At 38.1% G+C, this 19931-nt stretch overlaps 2 protein-coding genes across 5 annotated transcripts in view; one reads left to right on the top strand and one right to left on the bottom strand.

The window, feature by feature from the left end:
- Positions 1-484: 484 nt before the first annotated feature.
- CP (ceruloplasmin) lies at positions 485-17975 on the top strand. The gene is given in 19 exon segments (XM_066556670.1): positions 485-716; positions 2320-2564; positions 3480-3699; positions 4290-4459; positions 5034-5288; positions 6478-6643; positions 7576-7715; positions 8270-8401; positions 8524-8735; positions 9241-9391; positions 10990-11202; positions 11546-11753; positions 12862-13001; positions 13475-13603; positions 14156-14262; positions 14976-15192; positions 15848-15987; positions 16390-16552; positions 17591-17975. Coding segments are annotated over 19 exon segments (3234 nt in total). The 5' UTR covers positions 485-561; the 3' UTR covers positions 17662-17975.
- HPS3 (HPS3 biogenesis of lysosomal organelles complex 2 subunit 1) overlaps positions 5005-19931 on the bottom strand; it is a 33348-nt gene continuing 18421 nt past the window's right edge. For 2 of the 4 annotated variants that reach the window (XM_066556669.1, XM_066556666.1), the window contains exons 17-18: positions 12799-19593; positions 5005-8841 (exon numbers count right to left, since the gene is read on the bottom strand). In XM_066556669.1, coding sequence (XP_066412766.1) covers positions 19466-19593 — 128 coding nt within the window. In that variant the 3' untranslated portion in view covers positions 5005-8841; positions 12799-19465. The remainder of the gene's footprint in view (positions 8842-12798; positions 19594-19931) is intronic. The other 2 variants (XM_066556668.1, XM_066556667.1) reach the window with 2 other exon arrangements.

Raw genomic sequence — 19931 nt, forward strand, 5'->3', positions numbered from 1 at the left:
TTATGTCATTAAAGGAAAACTGCTATATTTTAGTTATATTCTGAATCTTAGTCTTCTATCCAAAATAATCATAATTTTTCTGCCCAGTATTAAAATAGATTAAAAGGATATCCTGCTTATTATAGATAATTTTAAGTTGCCATACAATGGAAAATTGTAATTTTAGTTTAGAATGAGTATAATTGTGTCAGTGCTCAGAGCACAGATGACATTTTAAAAGAATTCCCAAGTCTGTAAATCCATTTAAATCTGCTTTCAATTCAGTGACAAGATTTGCACTCTACAACAATCTGAATGCTATTTTGTGTGATTGTAGGTTTGCAAAAATAGAAAAAACTTCTTTGCTTTTCTGAACTGATGAAGTTACCAGAATCTTTTGTTTGCTCTTGACACACAGAGACATTGTGCAATTGTTTTTATTGTTTCCACAAAAGCAAACAGCAGCAGGGAGGGGGAAGTAAGGATATGGGGAGTAGGAGGGATAGGAACATATAAAAGGAAATTGCATGTGTCCATCCTGTGTTTTTATTTCATGTTTTCCTCAAGGTCCATGAATGCAAAATGAAGCTATTTCTCCTAATCTGCTCGCTGGTTTCTTGCTGTTGCCACGTTGGGGCAGTGAACCGGGAGTACTATATTGGCATTAGAGAGACTGTCTGGAACTATGCACCGGGCAATGCTAATGCCATCTCTGGGCAGCTTTTTGCAGAAGAAGAGTAAGTAAAGCAGTGTTGAGTTCTATTTTACAACTTCATCTGGTTTAGTCACCAGGGCTGTACTGAAAACTTGGTGAGGGCAGTGAAATGAGTCTTGGTGTCAGTGGATTTTCTGTCAAACATATATGGGAATTTTGATTTTTTTTCCAGGCTTGCTTGAGAATTGCATTCCAATGTTCTGCTAATTCAAAGCATTGGAATATGCAGTAGAGTGTGAATTTGTTGTAATGAAATATTTACTCAGTAGAGACTAGAATAAGACCCTGAATATCTAATGGTGTTTAATTTTGAATGTCTAAGGTGCTAGTGCTGAAGACATGGTTTTTGTTTTTAAATGCAGAACTGACAAATTTAAAAACAAATTATAAATTTAAAACTTTCCTACTGAGTACAGGTTTTCTTTTTAGTTATTCACTGTCAGCAGGGATGGTTTTCACTGGTGCAGAAGCACAGCTGGGTACTTCCACCCACAGTGGAGGAGCTGGGTTGCTCATTACAAGACAAAGAGGGTCCTGTGTAGAGTTAGAGCAGTAAGTAGGCTGAAGATATGTAGGGTGAGGAGGGGGGAAGCATTCTGGAGGTCTGAATAATCAATGAAGAAAATCCAGATATAAAAGGCATCAGAAAAATATTTGAGAGAGGAAAACTGTTCCTTTCTTCTCTTTTTGCAGTGCCCTAAAAATTATATAGGACTGTATCAAAGCAAAAACAGTGATGAGAGAAATCAGAAATTTGAAAGTCAGAAATCTCAAAAATGCAGTTCTCATTTAGTCTGTGGATGAGGGATTACAAGATTTCCTGTGGTTTGTTTCCTTTAGTGAGAGCCTCAGCCATAACCTGCCACTCAATCAGGTGTGAGATGAAGCAGTTAGCTTTTCATTTTTTCCACTCACAAACTTTGTGAGCGGTAAGACACTGCCAGGGATTCAGCAGGCTAGTAATTCGGATTGGGGGTGGAAACAGGGCATCCTGTCTGAGAATCGCAGAGCTGTGTTGTAATACAACAAGCCACTGCTGTTCACTGCAATTTCACTGCTTTCCCCCGGTCGTGGTGACATGCTGCATGCTACATTAATTTCAGGTTTTCAGTGCTTGTATGCCTGCAATGGAGCCAGTCCTTTGTATTGTACTTTTCAGTTTCAGCTTCTCCTCCTGGATGCTTTTTGAAGGTGTGCTTGTGTAGAGATGGATGTTTATAGGGGCAGGGAAAAACACAGTGCAGAAGGAATACTCTACAACTAAATGGCAGCTGTTTAAAAGGTCCAAGAAGAGCCGTACCATACATGTTCGATTTAGGTTGCAGCTCAAGAGCCTCATGTACTCAGAATTATAGTAACTGAGCCTTTTCTCTCCAAGTGGAGCTCTGGACTGGCATTTTAATTGCACTTCTGACCTGCTCTTGCCAAGGCACCTACAATTCCTTCCCCATATGCTCAAACAAAACTCCACCTTGTAGAAAATGCTTTGCATTTTTGGGCAGTATTAACTTATTTCACCACAAGACTTGCGTGTAGTTGTGCACAGTGCTGCAGAGACCTGGTCTTTATTTGAGACTATTAATTAAAAACCACATGACAGATGCATTTATGTTTTTTCTTTACAGGCAGGCTGAAGTCTTTCTGAAAAGAGGACCACACAGGATAGGAAACACTTACAAGAAGGCTATCTACATTCAGTATACTAATCATTTATATGATGTGATAGTTGAAAAACCTTCCTGGCTGGGTTTTTTAGGTCCTATAATTAAGGGAGAAGTTGGCGATTCCATTACTATTCACTTGAAAAACTTTGCTTCCAGAAACTACACGCTGCATCCCCATGGTGTAAGATACACAAAAGAAAATGAAGGTAAGCTTGATTCCATTCTGGACCAGAATTTATCAAAAGTTAATCGTCCCTTTGAGTGTAAGTGGTGTTCTTCCATCAGAGAGAAGACTGGTCAAGTAAAAAGAGATTTAAATTAGGACACAATCAATTTAAAATAGGAGCTAAGTTTGATAATTTTTCAGGAGTAAAATACAAAGCCAAAAGTGGAATTTGTGAAGGAGGCAATTTTAGATTAACATTTTACCTGAAATAAGAATATTTGTGCTTCAACCAAAATAAGGGTATAAAGGTATATAAGAGATTGAGGTATGGAAGATATATAAAAATTTGATGCTGTGAGGAAGACGTTAACGATAATAATGTACTGCTCCAAATTCTTAACACTAAATTTATGTATATGGTATATAAGATACACAAGAATTTCTTAAAATGGGTAAACAGATACTGCTTAGTAATTTGTTTTCATTACAACTAGCATGTGACTCACTCTGTCAGATCAAAACATTGTATTATGTAGCAGTACGTACACTTTTCAGAATTTTTTCTGTTGCTATCATTCCAGCAACACCTATATTCCTTCAGGGCATATGCAATGTTTTAGAACGGTTTCCAAGATTAATATTTAAGAAATGTTTTCCAAATATTTTAATTATTATCTTTTTTACAGGAAGCACATAGTCCCCTCCAAATAAATTAAGGACTATCTTTAATGGGCCATTAATTGAAGTACTCCTATGGACTTCAAAAGCCAATGAAAAGATTCCTAAAGAGAAAGACATCTACTCATCTGATTTAAAAGTTGTGGGTTTTTAACCTATATTCAGATGTTCAGTCCATTTTGCTGCGGCATGTAATCAACTTTCAGCATGGCAGGTGCTATCCTAAAACCCTGTTGTGAATGTGTTGTGCTAATGTTAACTATGTGGAATTCTTCAGGTGCTTTTTATCCTGACACCACCAAAGATTTGCAAAAGCGAGATGATGCTGTCGAGCCTGGAGGCCAGTACACTTACACATGGGATGTGACAGAAGATCAAGGTCCAGCTAAATCAGATGCAGACTGCATAACCAGGGTTTACCACTCCCACATAGATGCTCCCAGAGATGTTGCCTCAGGGCTTGTTGGGCCTTTAATAATTTGCAGGAAAGGTAAACCATAAATAAATAAGTGAGTAAATAAACACAAATGCAAGGTGATTGATAATTATTATTGATAAGTATCAGTGAAATAATTTCCTGGAAGAGGAGAAGATTACAATTGATTTTGAAATAACTGCTTTTGGTCTTCTCAATCAGCTGCCTTCAATAGTGTAGGAAGTAGTCTGATTTTGTGTATGAGAGTGAATATAATTTGCAGAATGCTTTGTTCACAAATTCATATGAGTGAGATGTGCTATGCTAGCAATGTGCAAGGAATTGTAAATACTAATATAAGAAAGAGATTAACATGCAATATTTATTCTCAGTAATTTTATAGTAATTAATAATTTTATATAATATTTTAAAATTTTAATTAATATAGTAATTAATAATTTTATAGTAATAATATAGTAATTTTATATCTATCAAAAGAGATTTTTTGTTTCTTAAGTGTGTCTATAAGTTTATGTATACAGTCATGCTCAAGGAAAGTGTCAAAACATGAAGTAAACAGGGTCCAGCCCCACTGAGACTAGAGTTAAAACTGACAAAAACATTAATGTTAGTTACCAAGATTTTGAATATACCCCTTTGTTTTTCAGATACAATGAATAGGGACACTGATCAACACTTTGATGCTGAATTTATCCTTATGTTTTCTGTGGTGGATGAAAATCTCAGTTGGTACCTAGAGGACAATATCAGAACATACTGTTTTGAGCCTTCCAAAGTGGACAAAGATGATGAGGACTTCCAGGAAAGCAATAAAATGCACTGTGAGAGAACATTATATCAATGTTGCTTGTCACTGATCTTGTGAAGTAATATTTTCTGTCTTGTCTCTTTTAAAGAAGAATTGTAGAACTTTATTTTTTTTAAAATTGGGAATATTTCTTAGAGGATTAAGACAGATTCTTCAAATAAAAATTTTAAAATTTAAAAGTGATGGCAGGTATTGTACAATCAAATCTTTGGAGTTGTGATACAAAATTCTTAGGGGCCATGAAGCTCTTTGCCAGTGTAATTTTCCCAGGCAGTGTAAACAGCGTTGTGTTACTTTGTTCTGTTTCTTAGTCCTGAGCTCTGTACTATAATGTCATAGTTTAGAAAAACAGTTCTTACTGTTAGTGTAAACAAATAAGATACCTCTGGCTCTGGCATGTATTCCAGAATCATAGCTATGTAGAGGAAGCATGTGTCTGGTACTGGCAGTGATTTTCAAAAGTGTGGAGCTTTTTTTTGAAGCTCTTTCTATTTTGAAGAATAGAGCAATGGTTGTATGATATCTGCATTTGAAGAAAACATCCTAAGGTCTGTGAAGTTAACTGTAATAAATAACATTTATTTTAGCAATCAATGGATACATGTATGGATACCTCCCAAACCTCACAATGTGTGTGGAAGATAAGATAAAATGGCATCTTTTTGGCATGGGTAATGAAGCTGATATCCATTCAGCCTACTTTCATGGACAGACTTTAATAGAAAGGCATCATCGAGTTGACACCATCAGCCTCTTCCCAGCCACATTCATTGATGCTGTCATGGTACCAAGGAGCCCTGGGGAATGGCTGCTCAGCTGCCAAGTGAATGACCACATTGAAGGTACAGTACAAGTTTCAGTGATCAGAATTTTTTACCTTAAGAGTTTACTGAGTCACTTTTGCAGAGCTCTTGACCTGGTGATATGCCAGGCAATATTCTCCTCTAGGTAAAAAAACTCTCAAGTAAATGAAATGCCTACAAGCGCATTAGATGGGTTTGAGCCTGTATAGATGGGAATCAAGGGATTCTTTTCCCTAATGGACATCATCATCAGCTGGCAGCACTTAGCCCAACTGCATTTTTGCAAGCCTCGCCGTTGGGCAAAAAACCAGCATGATGTTTGCCCCCTGCTGGAGATAACTAACCACAATTTTCTGTTTGCCAACAAAAAAGTTGGGGCTCATTCCATCTTTGAAAAAGGGCACAGAACAGGCAGGCTAACTTGCCTACTGACAAATACATGTTCTGGAAAGTGCATTCATGAATAAGCAGAGATGTTCTTTTCGCTTCTCTGTATTGTCCTGTATTTTCAGTTTTAATAGCCATATTAAATACTTAGAAGCTAATTCCAGGCTTTTGTATGATCTATATTCCTGTGAGCAAAGTGATTTATCACAAAGTGGGAAAGAACACAGAACTGAAAGTCATTCTCCAAGATTTGAAAACTCCAAAATAAAAAGTGTGTAACCTACAGATTCAGTGACACAGAGGTTCCAAGCTTTATCAGATCAAGCAATATCCTGATATGGCTGAGGCATTCTGGCCAAGACTTAAACCCTAAAAATTGGCCAGATTTATAGCTGTAAAAGGGCTCTCTTCACTATATTATTTGTGTCTCCAGCAAGCAGATTTGCTAACTGCTTCCCTTAGGATGCAGACTTGGGAGTTCCACAAGTAAGTTGTTGAATATATTTAGATAGAGGATGGTCAGTCTGACCTTGGCTGAATGGTTCATGGACAGCACTGTGTCCACTCTACCCTAATCCTCTTAGCCATGCCAGTGGCAGCTTTACAAGCAGAATGCCCTTTACCATGCCTGTCTGCCTGCTGTGGATACCACAGCTGTGTTTCTATATCCCAGCTCAGCTGGCACACCTTCTTTTACAGCATTTATCTTCCATTTTGTGATTTGCACATCCATCAATGGTGTGGGAATTGTCCAGGGAACAGAAGAGCTGTTGGATGCAGGGAAAGAGAAAACAAAATGCAGTTCCTTCTCCCCAGGTTTCTCTACCTATTTTTTTCCCAGGTGGTATGCAGGCCCTTTTTAAAGTAGAAGATTGTAAGAAATCCACACCAGGTCACAGTGAGAGTACAAAGATAAGACAGTACTTCCTTGCTGCTGAAGAGATCATCTGGAATTATGGCCCATCTGCAGTGAACCATTTTACAGGGCAAGAATTAATTGTTGACAGGTAAATGCCTCTAATTAAAGAAGTTTTATTTTCCAGGAAGAATTGATTTAAGCATGCTAAATAAGGTAAGCATATGGCAGAACTGACTTTTAAGCATAATTGCTCATTGTCCTCATCTGTGCTTAAATATTAGTGCTAGAATAAATATCAGATCAAATTAGGTCATTTGTTTTCCCTGTAATCTTACCTTAAATTTTGCTATTATGTTAGTTGTTTCACTGTGATTAAGATGAATTATTGTGTCATATACAGGCTGTGACTCCTTATTATTCAAGATGGTTGATTATCTTGAGTTAGGGAACAAGGCAGGAGATCATGACCATTGCCTTCAATGATGAAACTCATGCTAACAGCATCTCATGTAGAAAACAGATTGCATGGGATAGCTTTGCTCGTTACACTGTGTTTACATATTTACGACCTGGACACACTGAATACATTGATTCCTCAAGTTTTTCATCTGCTTGCTCTTCCACAAGCAATGAGGCACAGTTCAATGTTTGAATAGTGCTTGGAAAACACTGAAAGGTCCTTTCTTAAAGAGTAGAAGTGTCGACTGAATCTTCTCACTTTTTATATAGATGTTACATATTCTTGGTGTTCGCATCTGCTCCTGTTGAATTTTTGTAACTTCTAATTAAAAGAGTAAATTCAAGATTATGAAATGTTGACTAATCAATCTCTAAGCAGACTGGCTTTGTAAGGGCAGCTCAGCACAGTGGCTTTTTCTTAATAAGTTAGTGAAGGATAATGGATTCCTGCACATCTTCTAAGTCACTGCATATAAGTGTGTGACCATACCACTGAAAAGAAACCCAAAAGACAAACTCAGCATGCCATAGCTCCAAAAACAGAGTTAAGGTCTTACTGCTTTTTTACAACTGAGCATTTGACTTGAAGTGTTTGCATCTATGGCAATTTCTTTTACACAGTGAATCTCACATCTTTTTTGAACAAAGTGAGACAAGAATTGGTGGCTCCTACAAAAAAGCAATTTACAAAGAATATACAGATGGTTCTTTCACTGAACATAAAAAAAGGCTTGCAGAGGAAGCACACCTTGGACTCCTAGGTAAGAAAGTCTAAATTTTTTTTGTGTCAAAGATTTATGTGAGTAAACAGTCGCTTCCACTGGTTAGTAAGCAGTGCTCCCACCTCCAAGGAGAAGCCCTTAGCTCTCCCTGCCTCTGGCAGTCACTAGTGCCTGTGGTTTCCCCCAAGGTGTAAAGAAGCTCTTGATGCAACACTGCCATGGTACCCAGCTTCCCTGTAGGAGCATGCTATGGTTTCCAAAGGTCAGGGTCTTACTTACAAAGCCAGGCTAGGCAGATCTAGTTCTATTGATAACCTTGCTGCTCCTGGCATGGGTTGGTGCTAATGTCTGTAAATCGCTTTTTGAAGGAAAGGAACTGTCCTGAAAGTCACTGGGCCTCCAAGTGAACTGGAATTGGTTGCTGCTGGGCAGTTGTGTGATTCAGGCCACGTGCCAGGGACCTGGTCTGTGGCCACAGAGGCCCAGGGGCATTCCTCATGCAAGGGAAAAAGAAGCCAGCCACTGAATGCCATAAATTCAGGGTGACCATTTGATGGAAATATCCCATAATTAGATCGTGTACGCTTTTCCAGGACCTGTGATCAGGGCTGAAGTGGGTGAGCGCATCAGGGTGACTTTCCGGAACAAGGCCAGACGCCCGTTCAGCATCCAACCCCACGGTGTGAGCTACCCCAGGAGCGGGGCGGGGGCGCGCTTCGGCACCGGTGAGCCGCCCACAGGGTGCTGCAGCATCTGAGCACTCACTGTCTGACCTGCCCATATGCTGCAGGTGAGAAAAGAAAGAATGTGCACTTGGCATAATTCCCAATGCTGATTTCTGTTATAGGTACCGAATCTCCAGCCTCTCATGTGAGTCCTGGCACCACATTTACATATGAATGGGATGTGCCAGAAGATGTGGGTCCCACAGACCAAGACCCAGACTGCTTAACCTGGCTTTATTACTCAGCTGTAGATGCAGTCAGAGACACCAGTTCTGGCCTTGTGGGTCCTCTCCTAGTGTGCAGGAAAGGAGCTCTGCTTTCTTCTGGGAAACAGGTCAGTCAGAGAAGAAAAATGGAAACATTTGCATTGCCACAGCTGAATCCGCTTTCTCTTCTCAGACCGCACCACCTCCTCTCCACATTACAGTTTCACCGATGTCCTAAGGGGAATAAACAACATGAAGAAAGTGGGGTTGGTTTTCAATATGGCTCCAGATAGACAGTCACTGCTATGTGAAAACACCACTGTCATGAGCAGCTGCTGGCATTCAAGTCTCAGATAGGATGAGAATCTCTAGGAAAATGTAGAGATTTTAAAGATCAAATACAAACTCACTTCCAGAGGTGGTCGTTGCTGATAGAATGAACATTAGCAGTAGATACTTAGTTACCAGATACAGCAATTACAGAGCTTTGAGATTATCAGAATGCAGTATCAATGTATGCATTTACTCTATTTTGTGACTTGTACTCATAAATTATTACAACATAGGAGTTTTGCCCCTGACATTTTCTGTTCATTCATTTCTATTTTCCCTTCTACTATTTCTTCTCAACAGAAAAATGTGAACATGGAGTTTTTTCTACTTGCCACAGTATTTGATGAGAATCTGAGCTGGTATTTGGATGATAATATTTTGATGTTTACACTAAGTCCTGATAAAATTGATAAAGATGATGAAGACTTCCAAGAGTCTAACAAAATGCACTGTAAGAAAATTATAAGTTAGTGAAATATTAATTTCTGCAGTAAGGTTTTTACTTTAATGGTTTCATGTTTGAGGCAGGAAAGCTGTATAGTGCATTCCTTTCCAGTGGGAAAAAACCCCAAACATTTCAGTGCAATTCAGTTTCAACCAAATGTGGTAGTTTAAAGTATAATGCCAGCTGTTCAAGGTCATTTGTTTTCCCTGTAATAGGGAAAACATGGTTATGTACCACTTCGAGCAGATAGAAGGAAGAATTAGGTCTTCAGCCTGTATGCAACACTATGAGTGCAACCAGTCAGCAAGACAAGACTGACCTCTGCTTTGCAGATGGTGTAGTTGAAAGGAGGTCTTTCACAGAGTTACAGAGAAATTGAGGCTGGATGGGACCTCTGGAGATCACCTGGTCCAACACCCTGCTCAAGTAGGGCCACCCAGAGCCACTTGCCCAAGACCATGTCCTGATGACTTTTGAATACCTTCAAGGATGGACACTCCACCATCTCTCTGGGCAGCCTCTGCCAGTGCTTGGTCAGCCTCACAGTGTTTCCTGGTCTTTGGAGGGAATCTCCTGTGTGCCATTTGGTGTCTGTTAGTGTCAGCAGGGCTTCTGTCCCTATCACTGGGTACCACTGGGAAGAGCCTGGCTCCATCCTCTTGGCACTCTCCCTGAAGGTGTTTGTACAGGTGGGTGAGATCCCCCAAGCTGCCCCTTCTTCAGGCTGAAGGGTCATCACAGCTCTCTCAGCCTTTCCCCGTAGGAAGAGAAGCTTTCTTGTCCCTTCATCATCCTTGCGGCCCTTTGTTGCCCTCTCTCCACTGTGTTCATGTCTTCCAAACTGGGGAGCCCAGAACTCAGCACAGCCCTGCAGGTGTGGCCTCAGCAGTGCTGAGCAGAGGGCAGGGATCCCTTCCCTCCATCTGCCAGCTAGACTTTGCCTCAGAATGGCTCTTTGCTTCTTTAAAAGGGCAGAATTGAGTTTCACACTGATTGTGTTTTAGTATTGCAGAAATGTTTTTCAAATTTCATGGGAAAAAGACGTTTTTACCCTCAGGCCCTAACCCTGCTATTAAGTCCTAATCTTTAAGCATATTTGTTTTATGCATTTTGAAAAAAAATTCACCTCAGGCCATTCCTGTTTACAGACTCTTGGCGCTGAGCATTCAGTAGTACCTGAGGAGCCCAGAATTGGAAAGTTTTGCCAAGGACTATCTAGAAAGGGTTAGTAACTCAAATGAAAAAACCCCTCTGATTGCCTCCACTCTACAGATGGAGGGTGTTGCAGGGTATAAAACAGGATCTTTTATTCATCCTGTATACATGACAAGTAGAAAGCAGGGAAATTTCCATTTGGCCAAGGTAGTGATACGTGCTGTGGACATTGAAAAGGGAAACAGTTGGAAATTAAACACTGGGGTTTAAAAGTTGTTTTGCTTGAATTGATTCTTTAGTTTTGTTGATGTGATAAAGTATTTTATCATTGATATTTCTGCCAGTCTAAGGCATGACATTACATCTGAAGTGTTTATTAGTTAATCTCTATTGCAGAATTAAGTAATATATTAATCAAGGTGGCTTTTGCTTTCTCAAATCTTCTATAGCCATTAATGGTTATATGTATGGAAATCAGCCTGGTCTTGAGATGTGTAAAGGAAGTGTTGTTTCCTGGCATTTGATGGGCTTGGGTTCAGAAGTTGACGTCCATGGGATATACTTCTCAGAAAACACATTTGTAACTAAAGGAACAAGAAGGGATACAGCAAATCTGTTTCCACATACAGTTCTTACAGCTATTATGAAGCCTGATTCTGAAGGTAAATGTCTTATTTAAAAATTCTGTTACTAATGCAGAAACTGTTACCTATGAATGCTTTGTGCATAGAGACAAGCTTTAAGTAGGTGGTATATTGATCCTGGTGCTAAAACTATGCACAGTTGTGTTTGAAGGGCAGCCAACTGTAAGGACATATGCTCTTAATGCTAAATCCTTAATTATCCTAGCTCCTCTGTAGGCTGAATTTTATTACTACAAGTAGCCATGCTGCACAAAGATTTTGGACATTGCTTATATGAGATAATTATATTAAGATATTGCTTATATGAGCAATAATCTGTGTCTCAGTCTCCTCAAGTCTTTGTTTCTTATATGACCCCTAGGAGTTTTTGAGGTGTCCTGCCTGACAGCAGACCACTACACTGGGGGCATGAAACAGAACTACAAAGTGAAAAAATGCCACCAGTGGAATGTAGATTTATCTAAGTATTTGCATGAAAAGATTTACTACATTGCTGCAGTGGAAGTTGAATGGGACTATTCTCCTAACAGGACATGGGAATTCGAGCGGCATCAATACCATGAGGAAAGGTACTTCAGAATGTACACAGGGGAGAAAAATGCAAAAAAAAAGCGAAGGAGCAACTCATTTCTCCTCTGAAACTTTTCCTCTTCCAGACGTTTCTAGACACACTTTCTTTTCATAAACATATTTTGAGTTCACTCGAATTTCTTCTTACCCAGCAGTGCTGCCATGTAACTGAGCCAGACAGCATAATGCTTGAGAAATCACACAGATCTTCTGTGGGACAAGTGTAGATTTTAATGGATCCTGGATAATGCATGTGCATTTGTTATTTACTGATGTTGGTAGTCCTTGATGTGGAAAGCTTAAAATGTTCGTTGTCATATGTCCTGATAAACAAGGTCTTTGTCTCATGTTTATTTGTAATCTGAGTAAGGTCCTTTGACCCCTCTCAATTTCATGAGCTTATACAAGATACATTCATGAATGAACTCACTGATCATTAAGCTTGTTGTCTTGGTATTTTATTTCCAGTATTTGAATCTCAGTGAGAGAGAACTGATTGGATAAACTAATTCATGCCAATTAGAAGAAAAGGCTAAACAAGAATGACGAATTTCTGTGTTCTACCTGAATAACTTGAGTAGCAGATTATAACTGTATTTTGTTATTAACTGAATTGTATTTTCTTCTTTTTCCTCAGTTTGATAGTACATATTTTGCCCTGTGGACTCTGACATAATTCTAAGCACAAGTAATATGGACTATGCTGTTAACAGACTTTTCCCCTCCATATTGTGTCCACTCCCCATGCAGTTCAGCTTTACAAGTTTTAGGCTTCATTTTAGGTGTACACTGAAGTTGCTAAAGGCTCTGTTTTCCAGTGTGCAAGTTGCTGTGTGTCTTCATGCAGTTTGCAGCATTTGCCAGGCCAAGCACTCAGCATTTTTTCAAGTACCATAGACTTGATCTATTTATAGTTGGGTTTTTAACCTTCTAAAGGGGAACCTCCCAGCTTAACAAGAATGTGTTCATGTTGAAGATACTTGCAGTTTATGAGATTACTACTTCTTTTGAGCCAGATTCTTGCTTAATAGTTAATTGACATACCTGCAAAAGATGTTGTAAAATACATGAAGGAATGCACTTCTTTCTTCTTTCTTCTTTTGGCAGCCCAGGCAATCCATTTTTAAATAAAGATGACAAATTCATTGGCTCAAAGTACAAAAAGGTAGTATATCGCGAGTACACCGATCAGACATTCAGTACTCCCAAAAACAGAGCTAAGGAGCAGCAGCACCTGGAAATTCAAGGTAAAGTCATCATGTTCAGTTTTGAAAATGCAAAAAATGCAGTCACACAAATCAAAAGATACTATTTGAATAATATTGAGTGCAGTTCTACCCACAAAAAATTGCCTCAATCTAAATGGAAAACCTACTTGGAAGTGCTACTTTTACTGCAGTGCTTTCCCTGCAAGATAACATTGCTTGCTCTACAAGGAAAAAAAACCCTTTTGGTTTGCTGCTTGGTCAGAGATTCTAAGTCAGCATAAAACTGGGCAGCAACATCCAAACTGACTTCAGGTACACAGTAAGTGCTCAGAACTTGAGATGTAGAGGCCTAAATTTAACTTCTCAAGTTGGCATGTCATAGTGAACATTTTCTTTATACAGTTTTCATCTGACTTATAAGCCAATGTTGTGAATTGGAACACAACAAGCTGGCTGGCTGTCTGTTCTGATGTTTTGTAAAACCAAGTTAATCTTTCTTTTCAATCCAACAGGGCCGCTGCTTGTGTCAAACACTGGAGATAAAATTGTAATAGTTTTTAAAAACTTAGCATCAAGACCTTATTCTATCCATGCCCATGGAGTGAAAACAGACAGTTCTGTTGTTGCTGTGACTAACCCAGGTATCAAACCACCCTTTTTTATTTCCAGCAGATAACATCAAGACTTCTGGTAAGATTTAGCAAGCTTGCAGAAGCAGGAAAAACATCATTTTTGTTTGTCTTGCCTCAAGTTCTTAAATTTTTGACACCGATTATGACTAATACTTCTACAGTTCAAATGCCCCTCATAATTATTTGTGTGTCCAAGTCCTTGACTGATCAGTAATTTTTTGATACAATGTGGCTGCACCTTTCATGAAAGCAAACAGGTTGGCTCCACAGGGAAAGCATAGCTTATGCTATTACTTCTCAATTTCCTCTGTGATCTTTACAAAATATTCAACCGACTGTTAAGTATGGTGATCTGGACAGTGCAGACACACTCACACACACAAAACCACTGTCAGGAAGAATCATGGATCTGCAGAAGGGCCATCAGCTAGTCAGTGCAGTAAATGGGAACTTCAAGACAAATATAATAAGCTGTAAATGGAAATAACATCTGCTTCATGATGACCACCTGGGTCAGCACATTGAAAACTTCAAAAATTAATTGATACTTATTTAATTCAGGTGATACAACAACGTATGTCTGGAAAATCCCAGAGAGATCTAGTCCTGGGAGAGGAGATTCACATTGTATTGCATGGGCATACCATTCAACAGTGGACATTGTTAAGGTATATTATTGATATCAGTTTTGTTTGTGTCTCCAACATAGATATAGTCAACGTAGATGAGTTTGAAAATTTTTCTGCTTTCTCTGCTAAGGTATTTCCCCTATTACCATACCTTTGAATTTATATGCTTCTTGAAGGCAAGTTGCAAGAACGTCAGGGCAGAAATTCAATGCTACAGACATTCATGGTTTTGCTTCCTGGTTGTTCTGCTGTTAGTACAGGTCATCTCACATTCCCTTCTCAAAGCTAAAACTTTATAGCTTGCTCAATATCTAATCAGTCATTTGGAGGAAAACTGAAATGCAACTATGAAACACAACTCTTCTATTTTTTACCAAACATGAATTAGCTTAATATAGTATTTTTAATGGAAATTAATGTATTCTTGCCATTGTCTCAATAAATACAAACAGTGTCAAGAAGTATATTTTGAATGGAAATCAAGCTCAAAATTATAAAAATAGTTTGAAAAAAGAGCAGTAAATTAATATGGAAGAAATATTTATAACAAGAGATGAAAATGAGGTAGTCTTCATTGAACTTGATTTCTGCGTAGCATGTAACAGTGGAGAAATAACTTTGTTTGACACTGGCTTCCCTTCTTCCCAGATACTGATAGCTGTGAAGATAGTAAAAGGATTCCTGCATGTCATGGAAAGTATTTCTGTTTAGTTATATCTTGCAAGTATGTGGTTTTTCATTTGTCATTTCAGGATACTTATAGTGGATTAATAGGCACACTCATTGTGTGTCACAGACATTACTGGCCATCATTTCATACTAAAAAGAAAGTTCAGTTTGCTCTTCTCTTTATGGTTTTTGATGAAAATGAGTCATGGTACTTGGATGAAAACATTAAAATGTATTCTACCAACCCACACCTTGTTGACAAAGAGGATGAGGGATTCCTTGAAAGTAATAAAATGCATGGTATGTTTCCCAATTTAGTTCATATAGCTCTGCATATTCTACAAAATTATGTATTTGAAAGTGGTGCATATAAATTCAACTTTCTCAGCCCCTTGAATTTCCAGTTCCAGGACAGAAGGCCTGAAAAACTTTACTCAAACTGTTTGAAAACACTGCTGATGCCAGTGAATGACTTTTTTTTCACGAGTTAAAAAACCCCTTAACAACAACAAAATCCCCTGGTATATTATTATGTTGAAGTTTTAGTAGAGAAAGAATAAAAATGAAATTTTAAGTTCTGATTTGATGTCAGTAAACAACTGCTCTGGATATGTTGGAAAGTCTACGTGAATCCTGAAAGCATGTCTTCATAAAGCTTACTCTTTTACAAAGATTGACAGGAACTGCAGATCTTTAAAAACAGACCTGCAATTCCCACAGCTCTTTAAAAACTGCAACATTAGCAACGATGTACAGCAAAGACATTTCCTTTATTATGTCTTTCTTTCTAGTTTAATGTGGAACATAAACACAACCATTCATCATGTACCATCCAAACCATTACTTTTGTTTGGCATTGGCTTTTAAATCTTTCAATCTGTATTATATTAGAGGTAACAATACACGATACACAAAATCTTATTTGTTTTCTCTGTCTTACTTTCCTTCTTTTTAGCCATTAATGGAAAGGTGTTTGGAAATTTGCATGGCCTGACCATGCACGTTGGAGATAATGTCAGCTGGTATCTGATGGGAATGGGCAATGAGATAGACATTCACACAGTACACTTCCATGGTCACAGCTTTGACTACAAGGTATCAGGTCTTTTTCTTGCTGTGTTAAGAATGAGAGGTAAGTCAAATATCAGGGACTGTTATCTGTGGTGAAAAGTCATCTTGCAATATTAAGCAGGGCTTGTACTTTGACCATAAGGGTTTTATGACTCAAACCTGTATTTGATCAACATACAAGAGCCAGAGAATATCTGCCAGTAGCATTCGCTCACTGGTAACCTCAGACATTATTTCAACAAGATAGTTGTGAATTTTTCATGGCTGTGGTAAGACAAAACCTATAGTTTTCCTTCATTTCCACTTAGTTGCTAGTTTATTAAACTTTGGAGCATGAAGTGGATGTACAAAGTGATGTTTCAGTAGAAATGATACACAGAACGTGTGTTTAACACAGTTTAACTGTTGCTTCTTTTTGTCTTGAAGCAAACAGGGGTTTACCGGGCAGATGTCTTTGATCTGTTCCCTGGGACATCTCAAACTGTGGAAATGACCCCACAGAACCCTGGAACCTGGCTGTTACACTGTCATGTTACTGACCACATCCACGCAGGCATGGAAGCGACCTACACTGTACTCCCAAAGGAAGGTAAGAGGCACCTAGCTTAGTAATGTTTGCTATGTTTTAAGATGCACAATGGGGCTCACAGACAGGCCAGCATACTTAGAACTACTTCAGGCACCCAGCAATATTCCATGTCTAGGAGCCAAGATGTTGCAGGCAACCTGGTCATACTTCCTTCAGTGCTGCTCAGGAAAATGAAGTAGTTAAAGGACTGGATGATAACTGACTATTACTTCAACTTACCATCCATGAAATCTACATGACAGATTTTTTTTATTTAAAAAGAATTCTTCATGAGACAGAGTATTTCTGTACCCAGTAGTGACAGACTTCATCTCAATCTTTGTTAAAACAAGCACCACTGATAAATACAGCTGAATTCATCATCCCCATACAGCTGAAGTACTGAAAAACTAAAACAGTGTTTACTTTCTAAAGGGCATGTTGTAGCTTTACGGACACTATCACCTTGCTCTGGCAATATCACCAGTGAAAAAACTTGAATTTTGAAGAAAAGTTATTGTTTCTAAAAAGTTAATTCAATTTTAAAACCAACATTTTTCAGTACTCAAAAGACAGAGCATAACAGGTATTGAGAGAAAGAGAACAGTAGAAATAATTCAAAATATGTGATGTATGTATATATATACAACCATGTGATTTACATTTTAGCTATACTAAAAAATACAGAATGCAATGTTAAACAGAAAATCTAATCTATTTGATAAACAACTGGAATATGAAACAGAACCTAATTCAATTTTATAAACACTAAAACTGATTTACAGAGTATGTTATTCCAGATGTCCAGACAATAACAAGGCTAATTTAAGGGTCTACAGAAAGACATGTAAAAACAGACTTTCATCAGATTTTTTTATTATTAACCATCTAGACTGCATTAAAATGTAACCTTCATTGCATCTTAAAGTTGTTTTTAAATCTAACTCACAATGCCCAGAAAGTACTTGGATCCTCTGTGCTCATTTTGGACTCTGCTGGCCGCATGCACAGACTATTCTTCTGATGAAATGTACAATAAAGCTATTTTTCTCCTTCTAGACAAGTAGTCTCTGTTCCCAAGATTATTCCATCAGTTCAAGCGTAAAGGCATGCCAGGCACTCAAGAATGATGAAAGCATTTTAATACAGTGATACTCCAAGGTCTACCTTAATTTCTTGGAAAATATTCTTCTGGACCACTCATCTCTACAAAGTTTGGAAGATTTCGCATAATGGCCGTGGCTAAGAAAAGAACCACAGACTAAAACAGCTGAATGGATGTAACAGCTTATAAATATATGTTTCTGTAAATGAAAACAGTATCTTGCAAGCGAAACATATTCTAGGTGATGGCTAATGCTTGTTATTTAGCAGACGAGGAACATGGAAGAGCTAATAAAATGTTCTTTTTTTTAAAGTTTGCAAATAACCCTGAGTAAGAGCAAAATTTGGGATATCAGTCATCATACTGTCACATTTTATTAGTATGTTTGTAGTAAATGTTTAGAAAACAGGAATTTGGTTATCACGTTATCCATAGGTTCACTCTGAAAAGATATATAGTATTGTATAATTGAGCAGTTAACAAAATGGTTATATTATTTCTATTGAATTACTTTACAATTTTATTCAGTAGTAACTCTCAAGAATGTGCATTTAAAAGACTTGGTTTTCTGTTCTGAAAATAATTCCAAGCCAAAATTAGGCTGAAATAAGCCTGATGAAATGCAGACAGTGAAGGCCAAAATTTAGTAACTATGGTACTGAAAAGCTTTGCTCTGACGAACCCTGCAGTGGAATCATTTTGCTGTTGCAGCTCTTGGCAAAGGAAAAAGAAAGTGTTTCCTGACAGGTGGAAGCAGCAGTGTTAGAGCATGGCTGATGCTACTCAAAAATAAAAACAGTAAGAGAGATATGGTTGCATTTCAATAACCCAACTCCTCATGTTAGATTTGTGCCAAATGAGAAGGAAAGATGTATGGGACAGGAAAGGAAAGCAAGATATCTAGGCTTTATGCCTGCAAGAATGAAATTGCTTCTCCTTAACAAGCCTAAATTGCTTAGGTCTTTTTTAACGGTTACATTGAAACCAGCATAATACCTATCAGCAAATTAGATAATTCATTTTACCTGTAGCAGGAATGCTATGTGAGTAAGTTATACTACTTTTGATTTATCTTTTTTTTTTGTTAATGTATTTTAGCTGAAATATAGATGGTCTCTCCTGACTGACTTCTACAGGTTTAAATAACATTGCAACTTCAGTGAAAACATTTTTATAGAGTCACTGTCAGCTAATTAGCCTTTAGATGGTTTAGATGGTTATGGTATCATGGGAGTCATTGTATTTTTGGTAATTGTCAAAAACTCCAAACTACATTCATAATGACATTACAAACATTGCGACAGCTTACTGAATTCCAGCTCTAAAGGAGCAGAAAGATGCTTTCTGCTCACAAGACAGACAAACATCAGTACACACATGCATAAGCACCTGAGATGCTTACCAAAAACCCTAGAAGAAATTCAAGGAAATCTCTGTGTTGCAATATCAAGTCAGTTGGGCTCAATTCCACTTGGAAGAGTAAGGTACTCACTTTTACTCATACAGTTGACACATGCCTGCGCCTGAATTCCTCCCTAGGTCCATGATCCAACTAACAAAGATTTAAGACTGACTTTCTATTTTACTTCCAGTGAACACTGTATGTTCAGTTGTACTGTAGAGTCTGTATTTCCTAGCTGCTTTGGCACCAGAATTAGCTTCAAAACAGATGCTTTGCCTCAGGAAACAGCTGTCCTTCAGCAGTTGACATAAGATGTATGTGAAGGGAGGCCCGCAGTACCTTATAAGGAGTTCTACTGGTTGTTTCATTTACTTTTTTATTACACCACACTGTAGTTGAGTGGACAGCAGGTCCACAGGTCATTGTTTTAGGTCAGCAGCTTCCTCTGGCTGCAGTGAAGAAGATGTGGCAGAAAAAATGCTGCTGTTCCATCTTCTGGTAGAAGACTGAGGAAATCCCTTAGCTCCAGTTCCATTGCAACAATTGATAAAGTTTCTGCTCAGAGCAGGGGAGAAAATATTGTTTAGGTATTTTGAGTTTAGAACAAAGGAAAAAAACCCAAAGCATTAACAATGTAATTATTAATTAAAGTAATCAAATTATTTAAATATTGCAACTGGAATGACATTTGAGACATAGCCATTTGTGCGCAAACACAACTATGGGACATCTAAAAAGGAAACTGAAATTATGACTTCAATCAAAAACAAGCCTCTATCTAACAAGATACATCGGGTCTACACATGGCACTAACACTAATGAAGTCTGATCTAGTATTTCACATGTTTTGCAGGAAATGCAAAGCAAGCCCTAGAAGTCTTATTAGTACCCTC

Source organism: Molothrus aeneus, chromosome 10 (assembly GCF_037042795.1).
Source record: "Molothrus aeneus isolate 106 chromosome 10, BPBGC_Maene_1.0, whole genome shotgun sequence".
Classification (NCBI taxonomy): domain Eukaryota; kingdom Metazoa; phylum Chordata; class Aves; order Passeriformes; family Icteridae; genus Molothrus; species Molothrus aeneus.